At 48.4% G+C, this 27,397-nt stretch overlaps 2 protein-coding genes across 2 annotated transcripts in view; both read right to left on the bottom strand.

Moving 5' to 3' along the window:
• Positions 1–27,397, bottom strand: part of ASAP3 (ArfGAP with SH3 domain, ankyrin repeat and PH domain 3) — a 47,826-nt gene that overhangs the window by 11,404 nt on the left and 9,025 nt on the right. The window contains 5 exon segments of the mRNA XM_058304135.2: positions 108–219; positions 9,815–9,864; positions 10,905–10,979; positions 13,068–13,213; positions 13,308–13,380. Coding sequence (XP_058160118.1) covers positions 108–219; positions 9,815–9,864; positions 10,905–10,979; positions 13,068–13,213; positions 13,308–13,380 — 456 coding nt within the window.
• LOC101416308 (ATP-dependent RNA helicase DDX18) lies at positions 1,985–9,806 on the bottom strand. The gene has a single exon (XM_012527864.3). The coding sequence runs from the start codon at positions 5,382–5,384 to the stop codon at positions 3,621–3,623; it is 1,764 nt and encodes a 587-aa protein (XP_012383318.2). The 5' UTR covers positions 5,385–9,806; the 3' UTR covers positions 1,985–3,620.

The following is a 27,397-nucleotide window of genomic DNA, read 5'->3' as shown; positions in this document are numbered from 1 at the left end:
ATGACTAAGCCACAGGGATAGCCCACAGTGAAGGTGACCTGGCCAGGACCTGTGCTGAGCCCGTGACTGCACCCCTGGGACACACCCCACCCCCACCCCACCCTTACCTCGCACATGTGCAGCTGGAAGACGCGTCGCTCTCTCTGCGTGTCCTGGGCCACCTCCCCAGGGCTCCCTCCTGTCACCCTGGCCCGATCTCTCTCCTTCTCCAGCCTGGCCCTAGGCCCCAAGGAACGAGAGGTCTGAACAACACTTGCCTGGTCTCTGTCACATCCCACATCCCTACACCCTCCTCCTCCTCTCTGCCACGAATACACAAGAACAAGGGTGCTGTGCAGCCAGGAGGCCCTCCTGCAGGCCAGCTCGGGTGGTGAGCCTGCGGTACAGTGGAGAACAAGACACAGGGAAGCCACAGGCTCGTGGGGGAGAAAGAAATGAATCATATCACAACCATCACAAGAGCATAAAACGGGGGGTTCGGGGCCGCTCAGGGACTGAGGTTTGAGCTGCCATCTGAAGCCTGAGAAATTTCTTTGGAGGATGCAAGGGCTGGGTAATATGGTCAGACCATGGGACGGCAAGAGGGATCAGGGAACAGATAGAAGGTCCGATGGACTCAAGTACGGACATGGAGAAGAAGGTGGTTCTCGTGAGGATGGACCAGACCAGGTGGGGCCTATTTAAGACCATGAGCAGGGTGGGTGCAGCTCAGGGGTTGAGCGTCTGCTTCATGTGTATGAGGTCCCAGGTTCAATCCCTGGTACCTCCTAAAAAAAATAATGATAATTTTTCATCAGTTGTAATAGATGAAAGATGTGGTTAAAGGGGGAAAGTATGAGAGGGGGTCAGGTATATGGGAATCCCCTATATTTTCAATGCAACATTTATGTAATCTAAAGCTTCTTTGAAAATCAAGAAAGAAAAAAAAAAAGACCATGAGAAGATTCTTAGAAGTCTTTATCCTGAGAGCAAGGGGAAGAAGATTTGAGGATTTCTATGCAGGAAGACAATGGGCCCAGATAAGGGCCAGGCAGGATTTCGGGTGACCAGTTCTGGTTTTGCTGAAGGGATTCAGGATGGTAGCTGAGAAGACCACAGAGAGCCTTCACTCTTCTGAGCCCATGAGCTTTCCATTTAAAGCTTCAAAAACCTTTCTTCTTTCATTTTCAAGTGATGACAGAGAGCAGCTCTTACTCTTGTAACTGAGTAACCTGGCCTTCTCCCTAACTATCTTAAGGGTGCGGCTGTGTATAAGTGGTTTCCTAGAAAGCCCACGCCCAGCAGACTACCTCCTCCCAGCCAGGAGAGTACTTCTGGGTACCATGAACCCCAGTGAAGGAGACAGGCATCTTCTTTAACAGTTATGTTCCCCAAGCAGAGGAGAGAGACCTGGCCCTGTAATAATACTAGCTGCACTTCCCCTCTCCAGGCTTCAGTTTCCTCATCTGGAAAATGGGGGTCTTAATCTGCACCCAGATGCAATAAAGTATGCAAAAGACTTAGCATCCAGAAGACATGGCTTATTTTATATAAAGTATTATTACAGGCTCCTCTAGACCTCAGCTTTCCCATTTGTAAACAGAGGGGGCAGTGGCCTAGAATGAGTCTTAAGGGCCTCCTGGCTCTAAGGTCCTGGGCCTTCAGGACAGTGTTTATGTGCAGAATCTGTTCTTGGGAACCTGTTGAGCCGAGTGGCTCAGCCTCGGAATGACTGAAATTTGGGCTGGATAATCCGCGCTGTGGGGCCTGTCCTGTGCACTGTGGATGTCTAGCCGCATTCCTGGCCTCTGCCCACTACATGCCTGGAGGAACCTCTGAAATGTCTCCTGACACTGCCAAGTGAGAACCACTGCTCAGAGCAGAGTCCAGCGGGCCTGCCTCCCTTCTTTCCTCCTTCCTTCCCTTTCTTTTTTTTTTTTTCTTTTTCTTTCTCACTCTTTTTAAAAATTTTCTGAGAAGGTGTTCTTTTTCATTTCCCTAAAGCTTTTTTTTTTTTTGTAATTATTTAATGAGGTGGGGAAATAAATGTTATGAAATATATTGGTTATTACAAAGTAACAGGTAGATGATAGCTTCACTTTTGGTAAAAAAAAAAAAAAAAGTTAAAAAGTATCATCATGTGTAAAAACGGGACAGATTTCCAAAGATCTACAGTATCTAGTTCTGTTCAGTGATTAAACACTCTTCCTTTTGCCTTTTTCGTACTTTTTGGAAGCATGATTACTTCTCAAACAAAGCAAGCTCCTGGAAGGAACGTTATCAAATGCTGGGAGTTGGGAGCCCAGCAGCCAAGGTCTGAACCCCAGGAGGGCAGGGCCAGCCTGGCACCCATGGTCAAACTCAGTTGCAGAATCTAGTTCTTTTCCTATTGGAATGCTACTTCTAAGACCGTCTACCCTACACTTGGTATTCTCAGTGTACTTGTATTTAATGAGACTCCATGAAGGTTAACTGGTGTTAAGAGCAATATGATGCTAGCCAGTCTTGAATACTCTGAAATAGAACTACCCTACCACACAGAACACAGTAGAAACCAAGTGCTCCTATAAGAAAACTCACCTGACTAAAACACCAGCTTTGCAGGTTTTCTCTGACCTTCCTTCATATTCAACTTACACTGCCACTCTGTGTTTCATGGATTCTGGAAGAGGTAATTTTTTCTCACAAAGACACTAACATAAATGTTGACAAATTTGAATGAGGAATGTGCCATTCTGTCTTAAAAAAAGGTCTCTGCAAAGTTACCAAATATAGAACAACAGCTTATACCTATATTGATGCAACTGAGGCTCAAAAAGCCCAGATTTTCTCCAATATTAAGCCTGCAAGGAGCACTTTGTTGAACAAGTAGTATATAAAAATTGATACCACCTTGAACCTAAAGTGCTTCTAAGGTATTTCCCAAAGCTCTGATTTTTTGAACTGTAGCATTTCCAAGAAGGATCAAGAACTGCTGTGAAAGTCCAAGAAAAAACCCAAACCAAAAAATCCAAGACTACTTTCTGTATCACCACTGCCTCTCTACAACACACTCTCCCCTGCCTTTTAGTGAGTTAGTACTGCCATCTTTGCCATAAAAATTTTTAGGCACCAGGAAAGGTACAGAGAGAATTCTATTAACAATGACATACATTTTGGGGAAAAAAGATTTTTAAATATTCTTAGCTTTGCCCTTGGGCAACCAAGAAAAAGTGAATTGCTTTATAACCAAAAAATAAAAAATTTTGCTGAAAATAAAGAATGCTCAGTGCTTGCAACATGAGTACTCTTATTATATCAGTTCAAATCATCGAAATAAGTTCCTTTGTTAGAGCAAGGAAAGAAAATCCATTTCAGGACAAAGTTATTCAGGATGAAAGGCAGGTTTGTCTTCAGTGAGAGAACTGTCTGCTGTCAGATGATTTCCTGCTAATGTTTTTGAAGATTTTGGACTTTTCAATTTTCTTAGCTTTCTGGTAACCAAGTCCACCACCTCCTCCTCTCTTTTTAAGTTTGCCATCATTGCTGTTCACATTCAGATCAACAAAAGGAGGCACCTTGAAACCGAATGACAGAGCAACCTGAGGCAAATTTAAATTATTAACATTATAGATTTGTTTCAGAGAATGGGAATCATATGCTCAGATGTATGACTTATAAGCTTCTTGGGCTGACTTATGAAGGAAGTAGTTCTTTTCAATCAATTTCTCAAGCTGAGACTGAATGTCAGAAATTTTGGACCAGGAAAACTCAAATTCACTTAATGGTACCTTGGATTGCTTCAAGTAACGAAGGAAACCCAATTCTTCTGGGCGCAAAATGAGCAAGGCATGTCCTCTTCCATTTAGGCCTCTGGCTGTTCGACCCACACGATGAATGTATTCCTTTGGGTCATCTGGAGGGTCATACTGCACAATCCAGTCGACTTCAGGAATATCCAGCCCTCGGACTGCCACATCTGTACACAGCAGTATCCCCGAATCTGCATTGCAGAACTGGAAGAAGGTGCTTGTCCGCTTATTTTGCTTCTGCCTTCCATGAATGGCCAAGACAGGCAAATCAATGTAGTTCAGCAACTCATAGTGGTATTTCACAGACATACAGGATGAAAAGAATACCATCATTTTCTTCTTTCGGTTCTTCTTAAGGAAGGTAAAGAGCAGAAGGAATCTCTTTTCAGAGGGACAAACAACATATCCCTGCTCAAGACCATCCACTGTTGCATTAGTTTTATCATCATCAACACCAACATACAATGGCTCCTTTTTCAGAGAAATTCTTGCTAGGTCTTCAACTTTGTGAGTTTGTGTGGCAGAAAAGAGCATGGTCTGCCTGCGTACTGGCAGAAGTTTAATAATTTGCTTTAATTCCTCTTCAAACCCAACATCCAAGATACGATCAGCCTCATCAATAACAAGACACTGCAGGTTTTTATACATAAACCCTGGGGTATTCTGCATATGGTCCAGGAGCCGGCCTGGTATGGCCACAATGATGTTGATCCCATTTCCAAGTTTCTGTGCTTCAGCAGATCTGTTACTACCACCCATTATCAACCCATAGGTGTGGACGTGGTACGTCATTAGCTCCTTAAGCACACCAAAAGTCTGCATGGCCAGTTCCCTGGTAGGTGAAAGAATAAGGACTCCTGTTCCATTCCTGGGCATGAATTTTAACTTATAAATGAGTTCAACAGCAGGGATGAGAAATGCCAGAGTTTTGCCACTGCCTGTTTTTGCAGCTGCTAGAAGATCTCTGCCTTCCAGAAGTGGTCTGATACTTTTATGTTGGATTTCAGTCATGTGTGTAAAGCCCATTTCTTTTATTGCCTTCAGGGTGTTTTCATTGACAAGATTAGCTAGGGATGTGAAGGAAGTATCCTCAAAAGCACCTGTCAGCCCCAGGGGCAAGCTGGGCACTTCACTGTCATCTTCATCATTGGGCTTCTCCACACTGTTTTCTGTTTCTTCAGGAGCTCCAGCACCTTCTTCTTCAGTCTCCTCTTTATTTTCAGTTTTTGTTTTTTTTGCATCAGGCAAAGCATTTTCTGCCATTTTTCTCTTTTTCTTCTTCTTTTTCTTCTTTGTTTCTGAATTGGGTGACTGTGTTGCTGCTTCCCCATTGGCTAAGACAGTAGATTTCTTTCGAGATTTTTTAACTTTATGATTTTTCATTGTTTCATTAGACATGTCTCTATTTTGGGTATCTGACAAGCCCACATCCATAGACTGTTTTAGGGATTTCTTAATTTTTCCAGCTTCCACAGTTACTTCAGATGCATCTCCATTTTGGATTTCTGATAGGCTCACACCTGAGGCCCCCAGTAGCTTTAGATTTCGCTGCCGCAATTTTAAATTCCGCTTCTCGATCTTTTTGCGCAGGAGTTTCATCTGTAGGTGAGACATGATGTCCGCGGACAGCCTCCACCCCAGACAGGCAACCAGGTTCCTCGGCTCGCGCGGCTGACGTTACTTCCTTCTGGGCCGCACGTGCGTACCTCCATCCCTAAAGCTTTATGATATCCCAAACAGGAGTGTGTGGCAGGATGGTGGAGTTGGGGTGGAGAATGACCCTGTGAACAAGGTCAGGGGTCAAGGCGGAGGTCTTTATCCTGAGAGCAAGGGGAAGTAGATTTGAGGATTTCTATTCAGGAAGATGATGGGCCCAGATAACGGCCAGGTGGATTTGGGGTGACCAGTTCAGGGGGATCTGAGGTTGAGAAAGCAGCAGAAATGGGAGGCAAACACGAGCCTGCTATGGGTTAGCAACAATGGGCCTGGCAGCTGGCTAAGGAGGGGGCACATCTCCTGTGTACAGTGCTACCATATCTTTCACTAATGAAAAATGAAAAGCAAGCTAAGTGTCTGTTAATAGGAAGTAGTTGGACAAAGTATAGTATATCCACGTATAGGAAAACTATGCAGTTGTTAAAAAGGATGAGGAAGATCTGCATATACCAACATGGAATGACATCTGCCCCAGAGTAAAGGGACAAGAAGCAAAATGCAGTATAGTACAGTGGTAAGAAGTGTCAATTCTGGGCTTGAACTCAGCTCCTTAACCTTTATGAATTTTCTATGTTTCAGTTTTCCCGCTTTGAAAATAAGCTCAATATTAACTAGTCCTTAGAGGATATAATGCATGGGAAACAGTACAGTTCCTGGCAAAATGGTAAGCCCTTAAAAAAATGACAAGATTATGATGATGCTATGATGACCATTATAGTAATGACTGTTGGTGATTCCTTTTAGATAATTTTTAGCATAGGGAACTTCCTTATTTATTGATTTTATATTTTTTATACAGGTCTAGGGGAGATAAAGGACAGGACGTTCTTAGCTGTGAACATCTGTCAACAGCTTTGTGAATTACCACTGCTCTATCCCTCAGCCTCAGCTATGGTAATTCACAGAGATGTACCCCCCAAAGTGTCTGACACAGTCAAACTAGTTGCTGGGAGTGCTTTTATCCCAGAAAATAACAGTTCCCATTCCTTCCTTATAAACATTTCAAATGCTTGGAATATTTTTATTTCTTTTGAATAGAGTTGCAGTGGAAGGAATGAAATGAAATAATGGGTGGAAAGTGCTTACATTCTAGTTACTAAGATGGCCAAGACGACTAGAGAAAAGGACTCCAGCAACAATCTAAATTAATTCAAGGGATATTCCAGGTAGAGTGAGGAGGCCGAAGAGGAGGGAGATGGGGGAGGAAGGGACTCCTGAGTCATGCTCCCACTGACCTTGATGCCTGGCACCAACCGTGTCCCCCACGCCCTGCCCCAACTTCCTGTGATGTCTTTTCTGACCATACTTCTTTCCACCCAAACAAAACCACCCACTTTTGCCACTCTCTGATCCTATCCTTATGGCATTGTCACACTGTACGTCAATTGTTAATTGATCCACCTCTCTTCTTGCCTTACATACCTGTAGGATACACAAAAAAAATTGCATTTCATGGTTGTGCTTTTTTTTTTTTAACCTGCTTAACTATAAACTGTGGGTAACAGTACCTTTTCCTGCCAGTGGAAATAAATCTGGTAACTGATGTAAATGGCTGACCATAGAACCTGACACAAAGGAAACTCTCAATAAGCATTAGCTGCTATTATTACTAATTATTATTTCAAGCAGTAATTTTGTACCAGATGTCCTGCCAAGCCCTCCACAGAGTGAAGCGATAACCACAAGAGACAGAAACATGACCCCGTTTTATAGATGAGGAGCCTGGGGCTCTGAGATGACAAGTCACTTGCTCATGTCACGCAGCTCTTATAGGTGGAGGCGGGATGTAACCCAGGTCTGCCTGAAGCCAGAACGCTGGGGGCAGGTCTCGTAACCAACTCTGTGGCTTGGCTTGGCTCCATCCCTCCTCCTCTGCTGCCTCCCTCCAGCTGGGACAGCCACACGGGGTCTTTTCTGAGAGATCATCGTCAGGGACCATTTTACAGATGAAAAAGCTGAGACCCTGAGAGCAGAGGGGACTTGCCCAAGGCCACAAGCTGGTTAGGGGAAATACTAGAAGCAGAGGCCTGGGCTTCCACCTCTCAGCCCCTGCCTTGTTATTGTGCCAGTTCTGGCTCAGAATAGACTTGTTAATTGAAGTGCCAGGCACTTCAACTGCATTGTGCTCTTATTTCATCCCCACATCAACAACACTGTAAGATATCACTGGCTTCATTTTACAGAAGGAAAGAGACATGCAAGAACCTAGGTAAACTTGACCCCTCCTGAGATGCCTCGCTCAGCAACCCCAGGTAGAGAGGGGAGCCCCCTTCGCTTATGAACAGCCAGGGGTAAAGCTCTCAGGGGTATCTAACAGATGTAATCAGGGTCCCTGCCCTTCCAGCGGCTGCTCAGGCCGCTTTCCTAAGAATGAAGTAGAATTGCGCAGTAGCTTGTGGCTCGCCAGTATCTGGCTATACCAGGAACCCGCATGAAAAGGAATGTATACAGACACTGGCGCCAGGACATGCAGTTCCAACTATGTAACGTGCATGGCAGGAGCCAGGAGACCGCGTAGCATGATGAAAAGAGCACTGGACTCAGAGCTCAGAGGCCCGGGTCCAAGTCAAGATGTCAATAACTCACTGAATAACCTTAGCCAAGTCCCTAACCCCATAATCTAATGGAGTCTTCTTTAGACGAATTCTTACAGGCAAGCTCAATATATAAATCTGGTAAAAGAAGAGCTGCTTGGGATGGTCAGCAAAGGAAGACTTATTGTTTCCATTTGGCACATGATGCCCTTTAAGGCTAAGGGCTTAGTCAAGGTAACTGAGGAAGATGAGGGCTACGAGGTTCCACATCAAATCAGAAAAGACCAAGATAGTGTGTCTCCACTGCAGGGGCCCTGGGCCTCTAAAGATGGCAGATGGCCACACCCCATCACAGACAGGGATGAGATGGCCATGCAGCTCCAACACCCCTTGCCATGAGATCTCTACCCACAGATGGGGTAGGAGATTCTGGGGGAGGGAGAAAATGTGGCCTTTCTTCAGACTTGGGGAGGTCTCCATGGCTCTGCAAGCTGGAGGAATAAAAATTTCTTGGAATTGATCCTATAGAAATAATTACGGGTGGGAGCAAAGATACAAGGATGCTTCCCCAGCCCCAGGGGTGGATTAGATACATTATGCACATGCAGGTACATGCATATGCATGTGTAGGATATGGAGTATGTGGAGTATGCATATGTTGGTACACCTTATACCCATTTATGGTTAATAAGAATATTGAGTGAAGCAGAAAGATGGCCAAGATGTATTTTTAAGTGAAAAGAGCAGATTACAAAAGAGTATGGTTATAATTATCTTTGTTTTGTAAAAATATTTCTTTATATATAGAAAAATAACTGGAAAGATGTTAATACTTTAGGCTTGGAAATTAAGGATTTCCCCCTAATGTTTGGTAGTTCTCACCTCTTCTTTTTAAATGGTAAAATTACAGTGCTACCCATACCTTGTAAAAAATATTCAAACAACAGAGAAGTATTAGGTATCCTCCATATGATTCTAAACTTCTCCAAAGATGACTGAAAATATTTCTTCTTTTATTTCTCCATATTTTAAAAAGTCTTCATAATGAACATGAATTGCTTTTGCAAAGTGCAAAAAAAAACATCTTACAAAGAAGAGCAAACAATGTTGTGAGGTGTAGTGGAGCCGTGCAGGCCCTGAGGGCAGAGTCCTCAGAAGAAGGAGCCCAAGGAGTCTCTTCTGGGGAGGAACTGGTCACTGGACACTAAGGCTTCTTCTGTCCCCAAATGTCCCAGTTGGTGGTGAGTGAGCTGGCGTATCATGTGGAACACAGGAGGCCTGGGCATGACATCAGCTCCCTCTTCCTCCTCCATTGCCCTCTGCATGTTTATAGATACCACCGGGGGTTGCACCCCAGCTCTGCCTCTGCCTAGCTGTGTGGCCTGGGCCAAGGGACTTGACCTCTCTGAGACTCTGATTCCTCCTCTGACCATATGGATACTACTACCTCCCCCAGATGGCTGGGGGAGTGTGAGGATTCAATGGCCGGCACGTGGAGGTGTTCAGTGACTAGCAGCTCCTTACCACCCCTGCCCCCCCAGCACCATCTAGCAGCCGGGTCTGTGACACCAGCCTCTGAAGTCCCTTCAAAACAGCTCCCCCTTGGTGGTCTCGTGATTCAGCCCTAGACCCCAGTCAGGACTGGACATAAGCCTTGTAAACGCCTCTAAGAAGCGAGCTGCCCGTTGTGGGTGACACGTGCTGGCAGCATTTAGGGTCTTCCCTACATCCAGCCTCCTGCTGCAACACAAGTGCCACTTTCTTGGACAACCCATTCTGGCCACGGCCACTTACATTTTGGCTTCGTAGTCCTTCCATGCCTTTTCCAGCTGCTTTTTGGAATCCTGTGGGTTTAAAAGCACAATTTGCCCATAGGGGTGCTTGTGTTCTGGAATAAGCAATAGACTTTGCAACCTTTGGGGGACCACCACATGTGGTGGGCTGAGCCATCCCCCAGCCAACCCCTACTCCTGAAGCCCTGACTGCAAACTGGTTCTGCCCCACCCCTGCCCGACCCGATGACCCCATTTCGCAGGGCTGAGCCCCTTCTTCAGCATCTGGTCTTCCCCTCCCCACAGATGCAGGAATCAGGCCTGGAGTGGGGGGAAATGATGGTTCCTCAGAAGATGGAGCTCGGCCATGAGAATGAGAAGGATCAAGGTCAAGCCCCTCCCCTAATTAGCCCACTGTTCTCTCCTGCCCGGCACACCATCATCTTCTTACCAGAAGGAAGGTGCAGGCCAGTAACATATGCACCGAGAGGCTGAGAAGTCTACCCAAGGATATACCACAAGGCAGGGAGCCCTGGCTGACCCCCAGCCCAGCTCACTTGGGCCTCATCTTGCCCAGCTGCTCACACCCTTCTCAACAGCCCCGAGTGAAAAAGCTGCCTGTCTGGTTTGGGCGGTTCCCAGGCTGGTGCCCAGCCAAGGGCAGGGAGGGAGCCCTCTGGGGGAAGGACGACTCCTCCCTGGGTTTTCTGGGGCAGACTTCCCAGGGAGATTATCCTGTCACCTTCTCTGAGCTCCACTCTGCCTCGTGCCAGGAGCTGCCAGGCGCAGAGAAAACAGCCCAGGTGTGGGAGTCAGGAGCCCTGGATTCCCGCACTGGCTGCTCCACTTACTGGCTGTGTAAACTCCACTTCCTCAACTGCAAATTGGGGGTGACGATACCGACAGAACCTACCTGACATAAGGGGGCTGGTGGACTGCAGGTCAGCCACCCTAGGCTGACCCCAGACCCAGGTCCTCCAGTCCTCCTGGGGTCAGCACGCCCACCCCGACAGCCCCCTCGCTAGGCCTCAGTCTCATCCAGTCGCCTCCCCTGTGGTCTCCCGCCCACCCTTCTCTCTCCACCTCACCATCTCTGGCCTGTGGAAGCTCACCTGCCGACCGTCCCTCAGCTGCGCCTTCAACAGACTGTCCAAGGGGAAAGAGACAATGTTGTTCAGGTTCTGAACCTGGAAAAAGCAGAGATTCCCCCCACCCCCGCCTCGGGTGACTGTCTGTCCAGCCTCAAGGGGCTCAGAGTACAGTGAAACGTCATGAGGCAAGAGAGAGCAAGGGGGTGAAGGAGACGAGAGAGAAAGAGGTACGAAGGCGGGAAGGCAGAGGGGAAGCAGACGGGGTCGGAGTCGGCCTCCCATCACGGCTGCTGCCTCCACACCCCCTCCTCTGGCTCTCCAGCCTCACCTCTTGGCTCCAGGAACAGACCTGGGTCAGTCCACCTGTTCCCTTGGCAGGAGCATCCTCACTCTCCTGCTCTCCACCCCTGTGGTGCACCTCTGAGGTTTCTGGCTGGCTCCTCATCTCCCCTTCTAAAGTTAACTGACCCCTTTCCCTGTGGGAAACCCCCCCACCGTTAGGTGGGGTAAACACAGGAGCCAGGTCTGCCCAGAGCACTCCATTCCCCCAGGCTAGTGCCTGGGTCAGGAATGCGCATGTGACTCCATCTTTCTTCCAGTAAGATGAATCTGGGCCTGTTGGTGGCCATCCTGTCCACTGAGCAATGACAGAGCAATGACAGAGAGAAACTAGCCAAGATCAAAGGAAGAAAGCTTAAAGCAAACTGCACCCCTGGACTTGCCAGTTAGAGGGGCCCATGAATTCCTTTTTTTTTTTAAGCTAACCTCTACCATCTTTAGAGCAGCATTATTAATAGGCAAAAAGTGGAAACAACCCAAAGATCCATCAACTTGATGAGTGGGTAAGCAAATGTGGTCTATGCATACAAAGGAATGTTATTCAGACATAAAAAGGAAGGTGCTGCAATATGGTTCACCAGGTTGCCTGAAGTAGGGGGGAGAGGTGAACACAGAGGATGCTGATTTAGAAGAACCCAAACATTGTTAAAGGCCTCTGCATGTACTGAGTAAGGTGCTGCTGGGCAGAGATTTAATGACAGGAGGCGACCTTAACTGACATTTACTGAGTGCCTCCTACGGAAAGGCACTTCCCCTGCCCATCCACAATACAGCTCTGTGAGGTGGGCACCATTTTTATCCCCATTCTATAGATGAGAGAACTAGGGCTCCAGTAGGGTGACTGACTTGCCCAGGGTCACACGCCTAGTGACTGGCAGAGCAGGGACCTGAAGTGAGTCTAAGCCCCAGGATCAGGTGCTTAAGCACTGAGCAAACTGCTTCTGGGAGATGATGCGGTCCCTGCCAGCCAGGGCTCTCAGCCTCCAGAGAGAACACCGGGTAAGACTGGAGCCACGAGAGGCGATCCAAAGGCCACAGAGCCTGGAGGGAGGCTTTCCAGGAGGCGGGAGAGCCAGGTAAGTGCCCAGACTCTGGAACCAGACAACCAGGGTTCAAACCCAGCTGTGTGTGCTCGGGCAAGTTACTCATAATCTGTGTCCTAGTTTCCTAGAGTGATACCAACCACACAGAGCTGTTCTTGAGGATTCAATGAGTTCATGCACAGCAAGTCCTTAGAACCGTGCCTGCACGTGGAAGGAGCTCTACATGCTTGAGCATGTCCAAGGCAGGGACCTGGAGGACAGGGAAGGAGGCAAACCTCAAGGAACTTGGGGCCACTGGGCCAGGTGCAGAAGCTGAGAGGCTTTCTGAGGCGAGAGTAGGTTCCAGGATTTAAGGAGGAAGCCGATGTGATTAGGAATGCAGAAGACAAGGAGAATGTGAGGGAGGTGGCAGTGGCAGCAACAGGGGAGCGGGGGGCAAAGGTAGGAGCCCCAGAGTCCATCCCCCTTCTCCCCAACCTCCTCCAGGGAACCCTCCCTTGCCCGGGGCTCTCCCCTGCGTGAACCTCCTCTGCTCCAGGATAGTCACCAAAGAAGAGAAAGAGGAGGGCAGGGAAAAAGAGAAAGGAGGGGAGGTGCTGGGTGAGCAATCAGAGGAAGGCAAAGGATGTGAGGGGTGGGTCAGACCTAGGAAAGGGACCTCCTTCAGAGGTCAGAGGACAAGGGAGACTACAGGTCAAGGGCAACCAGGAGAAGGGAGGACAGGATCCGTTCCCAGTCAGCTTCTCAGGACCACTGGATTTCTCCTGAGCCTAGGCTAAGGGCTGCGTGAGGAAGGCCTCACCAGGTTCTTGAAGAGTGCGGCCATCTCGCGGGTGAACACAGCCAAATTCAGGAAGCCTGTGGACAGCTCGTGGCTGTTCTGGGACAGGTGGCTGTTGCCCAAGGACTCCACAGCCTCCCGGTACTGCTCCTCATTCTCCACATGGCCTGTGGAGGTGGAAAAAGCAGCTCAGAGCTGGCTGTGGGATGGAGCAGGGAAAGGGGCTGCCGGGCCAGGCTGGGCACGGGCAGGCTCACTCACCAAGACCGGAGCTGTGAATAGCCCGCACAGACTTCTTTATTTTCTGCAAGATGACCTGGTCTCCTTCCAGGCTCTGGAAGCAAATGGACAGAGGTTCAGGGATGCTGGGCTGGGTAGGGGGCACTTTCTCCAGGAACCCTGAGTCCACCATCCACATCCTCCAAATACAGCATTTTGCTGTCTGGAACCTCTCTCTAGGGCCCCCAGCTCCCCTCACCAAGCATAAGCAGCCCACCCTCTTCTACCATGCCCATCACACCATTCCAGAATGACCACAGACTTCCCCCCCCAGCTCAAAAGCAGGTCAAATCAACACAGTGATTCAGTGGGGCAGGCCAGAGCTGGGTTTGAATTTTGGCTCTGGTGCTAACTAGTGAGACAATTTAGACAAATTTGCTAACTTCTCTGAGGGTTGGATGCCTTGCCTGCAAAATGGGGATGATACTATGAACACATGGAGTTTCTGAGAGGATTAGTGATCTGCTGAACATGAACAAAATGCTTAGCAAAAGACCAGAGAAGAGAATACAGACATCTCCATATTCTCCCAAAGGCTTATATGGGAAATGTTCACCACATCCAAATCCCTTGAACATTCATGTGAGGATGAGGAGGAAGAGGGTGGGATACCCTGGGTGGGCAGTGAACCGTTGGAAGCATTCAGATACCCAGGCCTGAGATGATGAGAAAGGACAGAGGGAGCACACTTCACATACCACCCCCCCCCATGGGGGTGAACTGCTGGGGTGACATCAAGCAACCCCAAAGTCCAGAGGTTGCAAAGAAAAAGGGAAGGTGAGAAGATGGTGATGACAAGAAATGGGATTCACACATGCCAGGTGGGCTCAGCCAGAGGGTAACACTCCCTCTCTCAGCAGCGTTTGGAGATTGCCAGCCTCCTGAAAACCTTGTGAATGCAGTTCCCTTGGGAATTAGAGAATTTCAGGGCAGGAAGGCTAGAAGGGACCCATAGACCTACTACAGAGGAGGAAACTGAGCCCGAGAGAGGGGAGGGCCTTGCCCAGGGTCACATGGCGGGGTGGCAAGCAAGCTGGGCTTCCGAGGGATGCCCAGGGCAGTTCTTCTTCCACCAGACTGCAGCCCACTCTGACCTCCACACCCACCAATTCGGTCTAAAATGGGATTAGAGCTTGACTTCCAAAGAGCTACTTCAACACTACAAGAGTTAACAGGCACATTTGGGACTGGGTCTACAAAGATTCTAAAAGAGATTCGCAGGAGAACACGCACGGTGCAGACCTCGAAGGCAATGGGGAGTGCGCTCGGAAGCCTTTGAGTCTGGTGCTGAAGCCCCACTCCACCACCCAGATGCTGTGTAACCTTGGGCAAGCTGCGTACTCTCTCTGAGCTTCCTGATTCCCCACCTGTGAAATGGGGGAAATAATGCCTACCTGTCAGGGTTGTTGTGAGGATTACACATGTACGGCAGGGGTTCTTAACAAGGGGTCTGTGAGCTTGAATTGAAATTCAAAAAAACATTATTCTTGTGGGGATGTGTTAGTGCAGGTGTGATATATTTATTAAATAATACACAGTATAGTGTGGACTTAGTAAGGGGCCCGTGGTTTTCACCTGCCTGGCAAAAAGGTCCTTGGAACAAAAAAGCTTACGAACCCGCCCCTGATGTAAAGGGTTCAGCCCAGGCACAGCTGTGTCCTCAGTGATAGTACCATGGCCATTATTAGCTGCTGCTGCTGACGCCAGAAAGATCCATCAAATTCTAGGTGTTTTTGGTACAGGTACTAGAACTCTTGAAGATTCCATCGGTCTGTAAGTCTGTCCTTGTGCCAGCACTACACTGTTTCAATTACTGAGTAAAGGTATTAAAAACCTAACATTCTCCATCCTGGGTGTGAACTTGAAATGCTTTCAGGCCCAGGAGCAATGGAAGCCCATACCAGGGCTGAAGAGAGGAAGTCAAGGAATCCGAGACTAGGAAGGAGGAGCCATATTTGAGTTGGCTAAAGAAAACCAGGACATTTCTTACAGAAAAGACATATCTATGGTTCCCAAAAATCAAGAGGAGGAAATGTACTCGCCAAACCCCAGCATTCACATCACAACCAGTAACCCTACCCACTACGATACAATGTGGCGCACGATATAAGGTAAAGGAATATAGTTTTGTTTTTTCCTTTTTTCAGGAGGTACTGGGGATTGAACCTGGGACCTTGTACATGTGAAGCAGGTGCTTAACCACTGTGCTGCACCTGTTCAGCAGAATACAGTTGGTTTTTTTTAAAAGTATGTCTTCCTTTTTTTAAAAATTAATTAATTAATCTATTTATTTATTTATTTATCTCCCTCCCCTTCTCCCCCCCATCCCAGTTGTCTGTTCTCTGTGTCTATTTGCTGCGTGTTCTTTGTCCGCTTCTGTTGTCAGCGGCACGGGAACCTGTGTTTCTTTTTGTTGTGTCATCTTGTTGTGTCAGCTCTCCGTGTGTGCGGCGCCATTCCTGGGCAGGCTGCACTTTCTTTTTTTTTTTTTTTTAATTTTATTTATTTATTTAATTCCCCCCCTCCCCCGGTTGTCTGTTCTCTGTGTCTATTTGCTGCGTCTTGTTTCTTTGTCCGCTTCTGTTGTCATCAGCGGCACGGGAGGTGTGTGTGGCGCCATTCCTGGGCAGGCTGCTCTTTCTTTTTCACGCTGGGCGGCTCTCCTCACAGGTGCACTCCTTACGTGTGGGGCTCCCCTACGCAGGTGACACCCCTGAGTGGGGCGGCACTCCTTGCGCGCATCAGCACTGCGCATGGGCCAGCTCCTCACGGATCAAGGAGGCCCGGGGTTTGAACCGCGGACCTCCCATGTGGTAGACGGACGCCCTAACCACTGGGCCAAGTCTGCTTGCCCAGAATACAGTTTTAAGGAGGAAATTCTGACATTAGCCTGGGAAAGGATGGCATCTGGGGAAGGGCAGAGAGGTTTCCAGGCCCCTGTATTGTCACTACCACAGCATGAGTCAGGAGCTGGGAGTCTACTCCTAGCCACCGTCCCCCAAAACTATGTCCAGTTATCTGAATCGCCTCTTCTTTAAAATGGGAGAAAAATCAGATAAGATGGGAATAAAAAAATCTATTCTCCACCTAACTCACAGTTACCGTGAGGCTTATCTGAGCTCGCAGGTAAGGCAGCACATGGCAAGGTTGGAGCCATTTGGAATATACTCCTATGCTCTCACTGGTTTGTTTCCGATCCCCCTGTGAGATCAGCCCTCAATCTCCACACCTGACACCAGATTCAGGGGGCCATGGACCAGCAGCATCAGCAACACCTGGGAACTTGTTCGACATGCAAAGTCTCAGGCCCTACCTTAGAAGGCTGAGTCAGAGCATCTGGAGGTGAGGCCGAGCAAGCTGGGTTTTAACAAGCCCTCCAGGGGATGCAGATGCAGCTAAAGTTTGGGAACCACGGGTCTAATTCTACCCTTCATTCTGGCAGTAAATCTTCATTGGTAAAAATGTGGGGCTGGCCTCAAACTACTTAGGTTTGAATCGCAGCTCCCTCAGTTACCTGCCGTGTGACCTCTCTGTGCCTCAATTTTCCCTGCACATTAAATGAAAATGATAATAGTTCCTACACCACAGAGTTGTTGGGAAGAGTAAATAAATTCTCATAAGTGCTTAGAATACTATCTATTATTAGATAGCAAATAATTTTATGTATTTCAAAATTAAATTCAATTTAGTCTGGGAATTTCTCAACTTTCTGTGAGCTAATTAAAGATATCCCCACCCCCAATGACCCTGCTTAGCAAGATGTGGGGATCTCAGGTGCAGGGGGGCCACAGTAAAACCTCTGGCTCTGGAGCCATCACACATGGTAGGATGTTACCTGTCCCGGGCACTTGCTCTGTGCCTCCTGGTCACCCTGCATATCATCCCAATTTTACAGATGAAGCTGCCAAGAGAAGAAATGTGTCCAGGTCACACAGCCTTGGATGGTGGCAAAATTGTAATTTAAATCCAGGTCTGGCCAAATCCAGAGCCAATGTTCTTTTCCCATCACCATGCTGCCCCACAGAAGTTAGGGTTCACAGCTCTGACCCTGGAACTGGAGCTGCCTCAGAACTCCACCACTTTAACCACATCTCCAGACCATCGTCAAATTCAAGGAGGGAGAAGAGTGGATCAGAGGGAGCCCTGTCCAAAGGAAAAGCGCCAGCAGCAGTGGTGGGGCCCCAACTACAAACACTCAAAGGGCTCTCGCACTGAAGAGAAATGAAATTTGTTTGGCTTGGTCCTGAGACATCTCCCAGGACTGAGAGGTGGAAATTAGGGGGAAAGAAAAAGACTTAAATTTAAACTGAGGAAGAATTTCCTAATGAAGAATAAACTCACTCCCAAGGAGCGAGCTCCCCATCACTTGAAGTAGTCAAAGACTTCAGGTACTGGAAAATTATACCGGCACTAGATTTTGGATTAGAATTGACAGAAATTTAGATTTCTTTCAGAGCTAAGAGGGTTTGTTTGTTTTTTAAAAAAGGTTTATTTATTTATCCCCCCCGCCCCCCCTCCCAGTTGTTTGTGCTTGCTGTGTGCTCTCTGTGCCTGTTCTTTGTCTGCTCTCTGTGTCTGCTGTCTTTTTTTAGGAGGCACTGGGAACCAAACCTGGGACCTCCCATGTGGGAGGGAGGTGCCCAATTGCTTGAGCCACCTCCACTCCCTACTTGTCATGTCTTTGTGTTTCCTCATTGTGTCATCTTGTTGCATGATCTTGCTGCCTTGCTCCTTTTTTAGAAGGCACCAGGAACTGAACCCAGGACCTCCTGTGTGGTAGGTGGGCGCCCAACTGCTTGAGCCACATATGCTTCCCTCAAAGCTAAGCGTTTTAATGGCTCCATGCAAGAGCCTGGGCAGGCACTGGTCAAAGGCAGGTGAAACACAAAGGCAGGGACATGTCTGAACTTGGGAAACCAATCAGAGTCCTTCACGCAGCCTTGCGTGGTCAGCCCTGAACAAAGCGTGAGTTCCAGCTGCTAGCACTGCCCCCATCACTGCCTACACACACACACCATGCTCTGGCTCTCTGGTTTGCGTACTCTGCAGGCAAAAACCCAAAGATGGCAGCACTAGGGCCATGCCCAGCCTGGAAAGGCCCTTTACATATCCCCCTTGTGGGTCAGGATTCATCAATAGGACCCATTCTTCATTCCTGTGATTTCTCAGACATCTGTGGTTACCATGGTGACTTAGCCAAGGATATAAGGGGCAGAGCTACTGGTGGCTAAAGCCGTGGGAGCTGCAGATTAAATTTCACCATTAGATATTCATTCCTTTGGACTATGATTTTTGGGATACAGACATCATTAATCGATCACAGTATTTTCCCCACTGACCCTGGGTTTGGCTCACCCTTCTGCTCACACTGCTTTTCAGGCAGCCTCTACCAATTAAACTAGAGTTGGCATAGAAGAGGAAATTTTTTAATCCTTGCTTTGGGCCATGATGTCATCCCTTGACTGACTAAATCACAGAACTTTTTCTCCTCATTTTAGAAACTGCAAAACAAAGGCTCAGAGGAGTTTCTTGCACCAGGCCTGCCTGGAAAGGCAAACAATCTAAGGAAAAAATACAAACAAAAATTGTACAGCACTTTAGAGTTTGTAAAGCAGTTTGTCATCTACCATTTAGGACTTACAACATCCCCAAATGAGGCAGTGATTGTTTTTAATTTCCATATGGCAATGAGGCAGTGAGGCTCAGAGTGGTAAAGAAAATTGTCTGGGGTCACACAGCCAGAAGGTGGCCAAGATGGACCTGGGACCCAAACCACTGGACTCTGACTCCCTTGTTTGCTCCCAGCCAGGGGCCCCAAATCCTAGAAGTGCATGGAGTTGTCTCCAGGTCTTTTAAAGCCAGGCTTCTAGTAAGAACTCTAGAGCAAATGGTAGGAAAAAAAGTCTTACAATATCAGTTTGACTATTTTCCAAATATGAATGCAACTGCTATGATCAGTAAGACACAAAAACCTTTAAAAGCATTCTTTTTTTAAAAAAAGATTTATTTTATTTTTATGTCTCTCCCCTTTCCCATCCCCCCACTCAGTTGTCTGCTCTCTGTGTCCATTCACTGTGTTCTTCCGCGTCCACTTATATTCTTATCAGCAGCACTGGGAATCTGTGTCTCTTTTTATTGCGTCATCTTGCTGCATCAGCTCTCCGTGAGTATGGCGCCACTCCTGGGCAGGCTGCCCTTTTTTCATGCTGGGCAGCTCTCCTTACGGGGCACACTCCTTGTGCGTGGGGCTCCCCTATGCGGGGGACACCCAAGTGGCACAGTACTCCTTGTGCGCATCAGCACTGCGTGTGGGCTAGCTCATCGTATGGGTCAGGAGGCCCTGGGTTTGAACCCTGGATCTCCCACATGGTAGGCGGATGCTCTATCCGTTGAGCCAAATCTGCTTCCCTAAAAGTATCTCGAATTTATGGTAGCTTTTTGTCATTACCCTTTTCTCAACTGATACTAAAAGTACAATTGTCATGGGAAGGTCAGTGTAACTCTGGCATTACAAAGAGATTCTCCTATGAGGTGGCTCCTTTGATCTTTGACTTGGATGCCAAGAAGATTAAATTATATGTACTACATATTAATTGTAATAATTAATATAGGGCATTTTAATGAGCAAACCAAGTTACACTTAAAACATTTAATAAAATGGTATATAAATTATACAAAAAATGAGTCTTCATTCTAGATTTGACTGCCAATTTACAGGAAATGCAGAAGATGGAGAAACTTGTTAAATTCACCTGGGATGCATCAGTAAGCATAATCAGACGTGGGAGATTACCAAACACCACCAGTCTCTTTAACAGATTGCAAAAACAAAAACAGAAGTCTTAAAAGACATATCAACAAAGGGCAATGCATGGATCTTACTTCAATCCTGATTTTTAAAAAGTAAACTGTAGGGAAACAGATGTGGCTCAGCCAACTGGGCTCCTGTCTACCATATGGGAGGTCCAGGGTTCGATGCCCAGGGTCTCCTGGTGAGGGCAAGCTTGCCCACACAGCAAGCTGGCCCACATGGAGTTCCAGCCCATGTGGGAATGTCACCCTGTGCAGGAGTGCCACCCTGCATGAGAACGCTATCCCGCACAGAAAGCCGCCCCGTGCAGGACTGCTGGCTGGCATGAAGAGCTGGTACAGCAAGATGACTCAACAAGAGACACAGAGGAGAGAAAGTAAGACGTAGCAGAACAGGGAGTTGAGGTGGCGCAAGAGAATAATTGCCTCTCTCCCACTCCAGAAGGTCCCAGGAGCAGTTCCCAGAGCCACCCAATGAGAATATAAGCAGACACAGAAGAACACACAGCAAATACACACAGAGAGCAGACAACAAGGAGAGGGGGAGGGGGAGAAATAAATAAAAACAAATCTTTAAAAAAAAAAAAGTAAACTGTAAAGAAAAGTATGACAGTTATAAGACAATTGGAAATTTGAACTGACTAGATAACTGATTCAGGGATGATTGTTAATGTTTTTGGAGAACAATATTTGTATTGTAGTTATGTAAACAAAAAAGGAGTTCTTACCTTTTAGAGAGACATACTGAAATATTTAAGAATGAAATGACATGATGGTTGGGATTTGCTCCAGAATAATATGAGAGTAGTAGAAGCAGGTGGGGGTGTAGACAGGGCGGGACCAGGTGATGAGTAAATGGGGGTTCATCATGCTATTCTATTTCTGTTAATAATCCAAAGTCTCCATAATAAGAAAAAAGTGGGCACTGGTAGATGAAAAAAAACATGACTGGCAAAATACTGATACTTGTTGAAACTGCGTGATGCTACTAAAGACAAGGGTTCTCCAATTCAGAAAGGTTGGGAGCCACTGCTCTAGTTATCTGCAACTAGTCCTCAGCACTTTATCATACTGCAACGGTCCCTTTTCAATGGACAGCCATCTGGGCATAGCTTCCAACACAGGGATGGGGTGGGAGGGAGTGGGGCTCAGCAGAAGTCAGCCTGAGGGGGGCCAGAGGGTCCTGGGGCCCAGAACCAAGGGAGGGCAAAGGACCAGGCAGGAGGGCCCTAGAGGGGGAGGAGGGAATAGGCTAAGACCTGCATGCTCAAGGAGTCCCCCTAGCACCGGGGCCTTCTTACAAAGGGCACAGAGTAGACGGAGCACAGGATGTGGGGCCAGGAGACCTCTCCCAGCCACAGACTCTGTACCTGCAAAATGGGAATGACAGTCATGGCTGCCCCAGCCACCTCCACTGCGAATGGGCTTTGTGGCCTGCGCACATGTGAGCTGCCCTGCTTATGTCATGCCCTAACTTTGCTTTTTCTGCCCACTTGCCCAACCATCCAGATTCCGAGAAAGGCAGGGAGTCCCACAGGGCCCTTCCTGCAAGGAGGGCAAAAGGGTGGAAATGAGAAAGTAGTTGTTACATCCCATCCACTGGGCAATCCCAGCTCAGTCCTAGTCCCTCTAGGTGACTGGAGGGCCCCTTAATAGCCGTCTGCTAGGGAATCTCAAATGGGAAAACAGAGCCCTTCCAACCCCAATGGGGCAGAGGGAGGAGCTGGGGTAAAGTCTCTAAGAGTCCCTGGCACATAGTAAGAGCTCGTTCACACACACCGAGTGCCTGGCTGTATACAAGGCCCTGTGCAGATGATGGGGATAGAGGGGTATCAGGCCATTTCCTCCCCTCCAGGTGCCCACAGCCCAGTGGGGCAGGCAGGACATGACAAGGATGTGCTTGCTAAAGGCTGAGGAGTCCTTTGCAAGGTTGGGGCAGGACAGAAGCCTGTTGTGGGGGCACAAACGAGGAACACCCATCCCACCCTGGGATGAGGTAATGTTTCATCAGAGTCTGGAAAAATTAGGGCAAGCAAAGCAAGGAAGGGGAAGATGGCCCTGAGAGAGGAGAGGTGCCTCTGCAAAGTCCCAGGTTGGGGGCACCCAGCAACATTTGGGGCAGAGGCAGTCAGGAGTTGATCGGAGCAGGCACTAAGGGGAGCAAGTGGAGAAGTGGTGAACTGTGAGAACTCAGGGCCAACAGGGGCCTGGCAGGAAACCACGTTAAAGATGAGAAGCTGGGAAGCAGATGTCGCTCAAGCAGTTGGATGCCTGCCTCCCACACGGGAGGTCCCAGGTTCAGCTCCTGGTGTCTCCTAAAGAAGATGAGCAAGACAGCTGATGCAATGGGCTGGTATGGCAAGCTGATGCAATGAAGAGACACAACAAGGAAACACAATGAGAGAACAACAAGCAGGGAGTGGAGGTGGCTCAAGCGATTGGGCACCTCCCTCCCACATGGGAGGTCCCGGGATTCACTTCCCAGTGCCTCCAAAAAAAAAAAAACTAGCACACAATGAAAAGACACAGAGAACAGACAGCAAGTGCATACAATGCGGGCTAGAAATAAATAAAAAATGTTTTTAATTACAAAGGAAAAAAAGAGGCTTTACATACTGTGTATTATTTCCTGTAATCCTTTCAACAACCCTGGGAGGTTTTACAGATGAGGAAACTGAGGCCAGGGAAGTTAAGGCATTTGCCCAAGCTCACACAAATAGTAAGAGGAGGAACTTAGACTCAAATCCAGAAAGTCTGGCTCCAGAGGCCAATTTTTTTTTTTTTTTTAAGATTTATTTATTTTTAAATTATTTCTCTCCCCTCCCTCCCCCCATTGTCTGTTCTCTGTATCCATTCATTGTGTGTTCTTCTGTGTCTGCTTATATTCTGGTCAGCAGCACCAGGAATCTGTGTCTCTTTTTGTTGTATCATCTTGCTGCATCAGCTCTCCATGTGTGCAGCGCCACTCCTGGGCAGGCTGCGCTTTTTTTGCATGAGGCAGCTCTCCTCACAGGGCGCACTTCTTCCATGTAGGGTTCTCCTACTCGGGGGACACCCCTGCGTGGCAGGGCACTCCTTGCACGCATCAGCACTGCATGTGGGCCAGCTCATCACACGGGTCAGGAGGCCCTGGGTTTGAACCCTGGACCTCCCATGTGGTAGGTGGATGCTCTATTTGTTGGGCCAAATCTGTTCCCCAGAGGCCAAGCTTTTGACCAAACCCCCTAGGTTTGATCTCGCAGTGACAGAGCTCCTGGAGGGTTCTAAGCAAGAGAGGAGAGACTTGATAAATTCCTGCAGCAGAAAGATGAATTCTGGGGCATGGCTGCAGACCCGTGTCCAAGTGGGAGAAAGGCAGTGAGGCCTTGTCCCCCCAGGCAGGACGAGGTGACTGGGGAGCACAGCCCAGGCCTGGCCCAAGCAGATCCCCAAACAGGAAGGACTCCAATTCCAAGCTCCCAGAACGAGTCTAGTTATGAACACGAATCCAACCTCCACCCTGCTTGCCGAGTGCTTGCTTTGGGGCAGGCACTTCATGCCTGTCACCTCATTTAATTCTCCCGCCAACTCTGGGAGGCAATTACTACCTGCACCCACCCCTTCCACCATTTTACAGATGAGGACACTGAGGTTAGATGACTTGCTCAAGGTCATAGGTAGCTAGAAGTGCAGAGCCACCTGCCTCCAGAGCTCCCTTACTTCACACAAACCATGAAGTAAACCCCACCTCTCTGGGCCTCACCTGTGAAGGTTACATGAGGTGATAGGTTTTATCTAATGGTGGGATTTCAGGCATCATAGAAGATGATGCAGAAAACACTTGGGGGCAAAGAGCTTCTAGGACACACAGTACCAGGCGTAAGACCAAGAACCTGGCTTAGGAGGTGGGGGTGGGGGTCAGGGACTGAATTTTAGGCCAAATCTGCTACGAGCCCCGCTGTGTGCCTCTGAGCAAGCTTCTTCATCCTGTGCCTCCGTTTCCCAATATGTACAGTTTAGAGTTGAAGGACATGAGCTCTGAATCCCTTTCTAGGTCAACGCTCTGGGACCTGGAGCTGAAGTCCATCACCCTCTGCAAGGCTGCTCCGACCTCAGCTGCCTGCTCAGCAGCAAAGGAGCAGGACGCAGTCTCCAAATGGTCTTTGTCTGGTGAAGCACAACTCGCAGGCTCATTCCGTTCTGGAGAACTGAGAATCCAGGCTGGGGTGGGGCGGGTGGCCAGAGGAGGGCAGGGCTCTTCCCAAGGGGGGCCCCGGCAGTGGCTACTCTGCAAGGCCTGGGAGCCGGGACCCCGAGCCCCAGCCCAAGCTCTGCTCCAGGCCCGTGGGGTGACCTTGCCCCGACTTCTCTGGAATGAAGGGGTGGGGCGGCGACGTGGAGGGCTCCGCCAGCCTCGACGTTTATTTCAGGATTCCTCTTGCTGTTTTCTTTCCTGCACTGCTGGGGCCTTGACTGGCCGGGCGCCCCTTCCATGGGGCCTCACAGACACCCTCCCAGTCCGGGCACCTGTCCAGCCTTCCAACTGAGCCTCGCCTGCTGCCCCTCGCAGGGTGGTAGGGAGGGAGAGGGATTGTCCGTAAACCCCAATTGTCCCGGCTGGGATTTTTCTGGGAAGAATGCTCAGCAGTGATGAGTTAAGAGAGCAAGAATTCTACTGGACCAGCCACTGAAGGTTCCCGCCAGACCCCTGGCTCTGAGTACCAAATTCTGTGGTCCCCTGGGGAGAGCCGTGCCTGGCCTCTCAGACAGAGCTGCAAAGGATCTGGTGCCCTGGCCTGGACAGCCATCGCTTACCCCTGACACACCAGCCCCGTGGAACTCTCTGCAATTTCCTAAAACTGCCAGGCTGTTTCCAGCCCTTGCCCTTTGCTCACGATGCTCCCTCTGCCTGGAGAGTCCTTCCCCTTTCCTGCCTTGTAAACACTTCATCTTTCCTGACTCAGCTCCTGGCCGCCCTCTTCCCACCACATCTGACTCCTCCTGTCTTTGGGCCATCCTGGGCCCAATGGGGCTACTAGCAGAGAGCCGGAGGCCCTTGAGGATTGATTACCACACAACTCCTCTACAGGGGCTGAAAACGCTAGAAGGGCAGAGGTTCTCTCATTCGCCTTTGTATCCATAGCATCCAGCACAGGGTGGCAATCAACATTTATGTAATGAATGACTGACTACGGGAACAGAGAAAAGGCAAAAGGAGTTAGGAGCCTAGGCTTTCACATCACACTGTCCCAAAGTATGAATTGTGCTTCCAGTAGTTTTAGCTGTGTGACCTGGGGCAAGTAACTCAGCCTCTCTGAGCCTCCATTTCCCCATCTCATAGGGCTGTGTGAGGACTGAATGCAATCAGGTAATGAAGCACCTTGCTCAGTACACCATACACAGCAAGGGCTCCATGTCAGCTATCCTGCCCAGCAGACACCTTCTCAGCATCCCCAGGCCCTGGGACACACCCCCAGGCTGCCCAAGGAGTCACCTAGAAGGCTTTCAAAAAATAAGATGCCCAGGCCTCACCCCAGACCTAAATCAGAGGCCCTTGGGGCAGAGTGGGAGGGCCGGGAGGGTGAGGTATCACTAGTTGAGTGAGTGATGTCTTGGGACTGCCCAAGTCCAAATCCTGGCTTTGCCACCTACTGCTAGTACAGTTGCCAAATTTAGCAAAAATACATCTAGGACACCAGTTAAATTTGAATTTCAGATCATCAATGAATAGGTTTTAGTATAAGTATGTCCGAATTTTGCATGGGCATCCTGCATTTTCTCTGGCAACAATGCTTATGTGGTTATTTCACCTCTCTGGGCTTTAGTCTCCCGACCTGAGGATTTCATGGGTTAATGTATGGAAAGTGCTTTCAGCAGTGCCTGTATGCTCTCTGTGTTTGCTATTCCTATCCTTATTGGTTTAAAAGCAACCCAGGGAAGTGGATTTGGCTCAACTGATAGAGCATCTGCCTACCACATAGGAGGCCCTGGGCTCAAACCCAGGGCCTCCTGACCTGTGAGCAGGCCCACACACAGTGCTGATGTGCACAAGGAGTGCCCTGCCATGCAGGGGGGTGTCCCCTGCGTAGGGGAGCCCCATGCACAAGGGGTGCGCCCCTCAAGGAGAGCTGCCCCATGTGAAAAAAGCGCAGCCTCCCCAGGAGTGGCACCGCACACTCGGAGAGCTCACGCAGCAAGATGACGCAACAAAAAAGAGACACAGATTCTAGGTGCCGCTGACAAGAATGCAAGCAGACAAAGAACACACAGCGAATGGACACTGAGAGCAGACAACAGGGGTGGGGGGAGTGGGGAGTGGAGAGAAATAAAAAAATTAATAAATCTTAGAAAAAAAAGTAACCCAGACCACATGCATGAACCTTGAAAAATGTAATGCTCACTGAAAGAAGCCTGACACAGAAGGCCACATATTGTAGATTCCTTTTATATGAAATGTCCAAAATAGACAAATCCATAGAGACAAAAAGTAGAATAGTGGTTGCCAGGGGGCTGCACAGGTTTCTTTTCGGGGTGGTGGAAATGTTCTAGAATTAGATAACAGTGATGGTTGCACGCATTAAGAATATACTAAAAACACTAAACTGTACACCTTAAAATGATGAGTTTGATATTATGTGAATTTTATCCCAATAAAAACAAACCTACCTAAAAGCAACCCAGAGGATTCTAACGTGTTCTGGGAAGGCTCTCAGCAAATGTTTGATGAAGAAAGGAATGGACAGGAGAGAGCTGAGGGCAGAACCTGTCTGGTTCAAACCCAGGGGCAGCTATTTGTTCCCAACACCTCCAAGGTACACAAGACTTCTCTTTTCGCTTTGGCTTCCAGGACAGGCCCAGACAATCTCAGCACTCAATCGTCATAATTATTACCTCATCCCTGTTTCAAGGTATAATTATCTTCCCTTTTTCTGTGTGTCTCCTCATCTCTTTACTTACCCTGTGTACAAGTATACTTATCTTTTTTAGTAAAAGGAAATTTTAAAAATTAAGTACCTGTTATGTCCCAGGTACATGCTAGATGCTTTATATATAACCCCCTCGAACAACCCCATAAGATCATTATCATTCCTGATTTACAGAAGAGGAAACTGAGTTTGAGAATGGTTACATCATTTGCCCAAGGTCACACAGTCAATAGGAATTCAAACCCAAGTCTGTTGGACTTTAGTTACCTGATTCTCTCCACAGACCTCAGGCACATCCCTGCATCCTCTGCTGTGGGTTTTCATGGGCATACGTTTTCCTTTTCTGACCCAAGCGGG

The sequence above is a fragment of the Dasypus novemcinctus genome, chromosome 9 (genome assembly GCF_030445035.2).
Source record: "Dasypus novemcinctus isolate mDasNov1 chromosome 9, mDasNov1.1.hap2, whole genome shotgun sequence".
Classification (NCBI taxonomy): domain Eukaryota; kingdom Metazoa; phylum Chordata; class Mammalia; order Cingulata; family Dasypodidae; genus Dasypus; species Dasypus novemcinctus.
The sequence above is the reverse complement of the archived record's forward strand: the minus strand, read 5'-3'. Positions and strand labels throughout refer to the sequence as shown.

Bases quoted from the DNA above. Each gene is read 5' to 3' on its own strand.
- LOC101416308 (XM_012527864.3), bottom strand. From the start codon at position 5,384: ATGTCTCACCTACAGATGAAACTCCTGCGCAAAAAGATCGAGAAGCGG.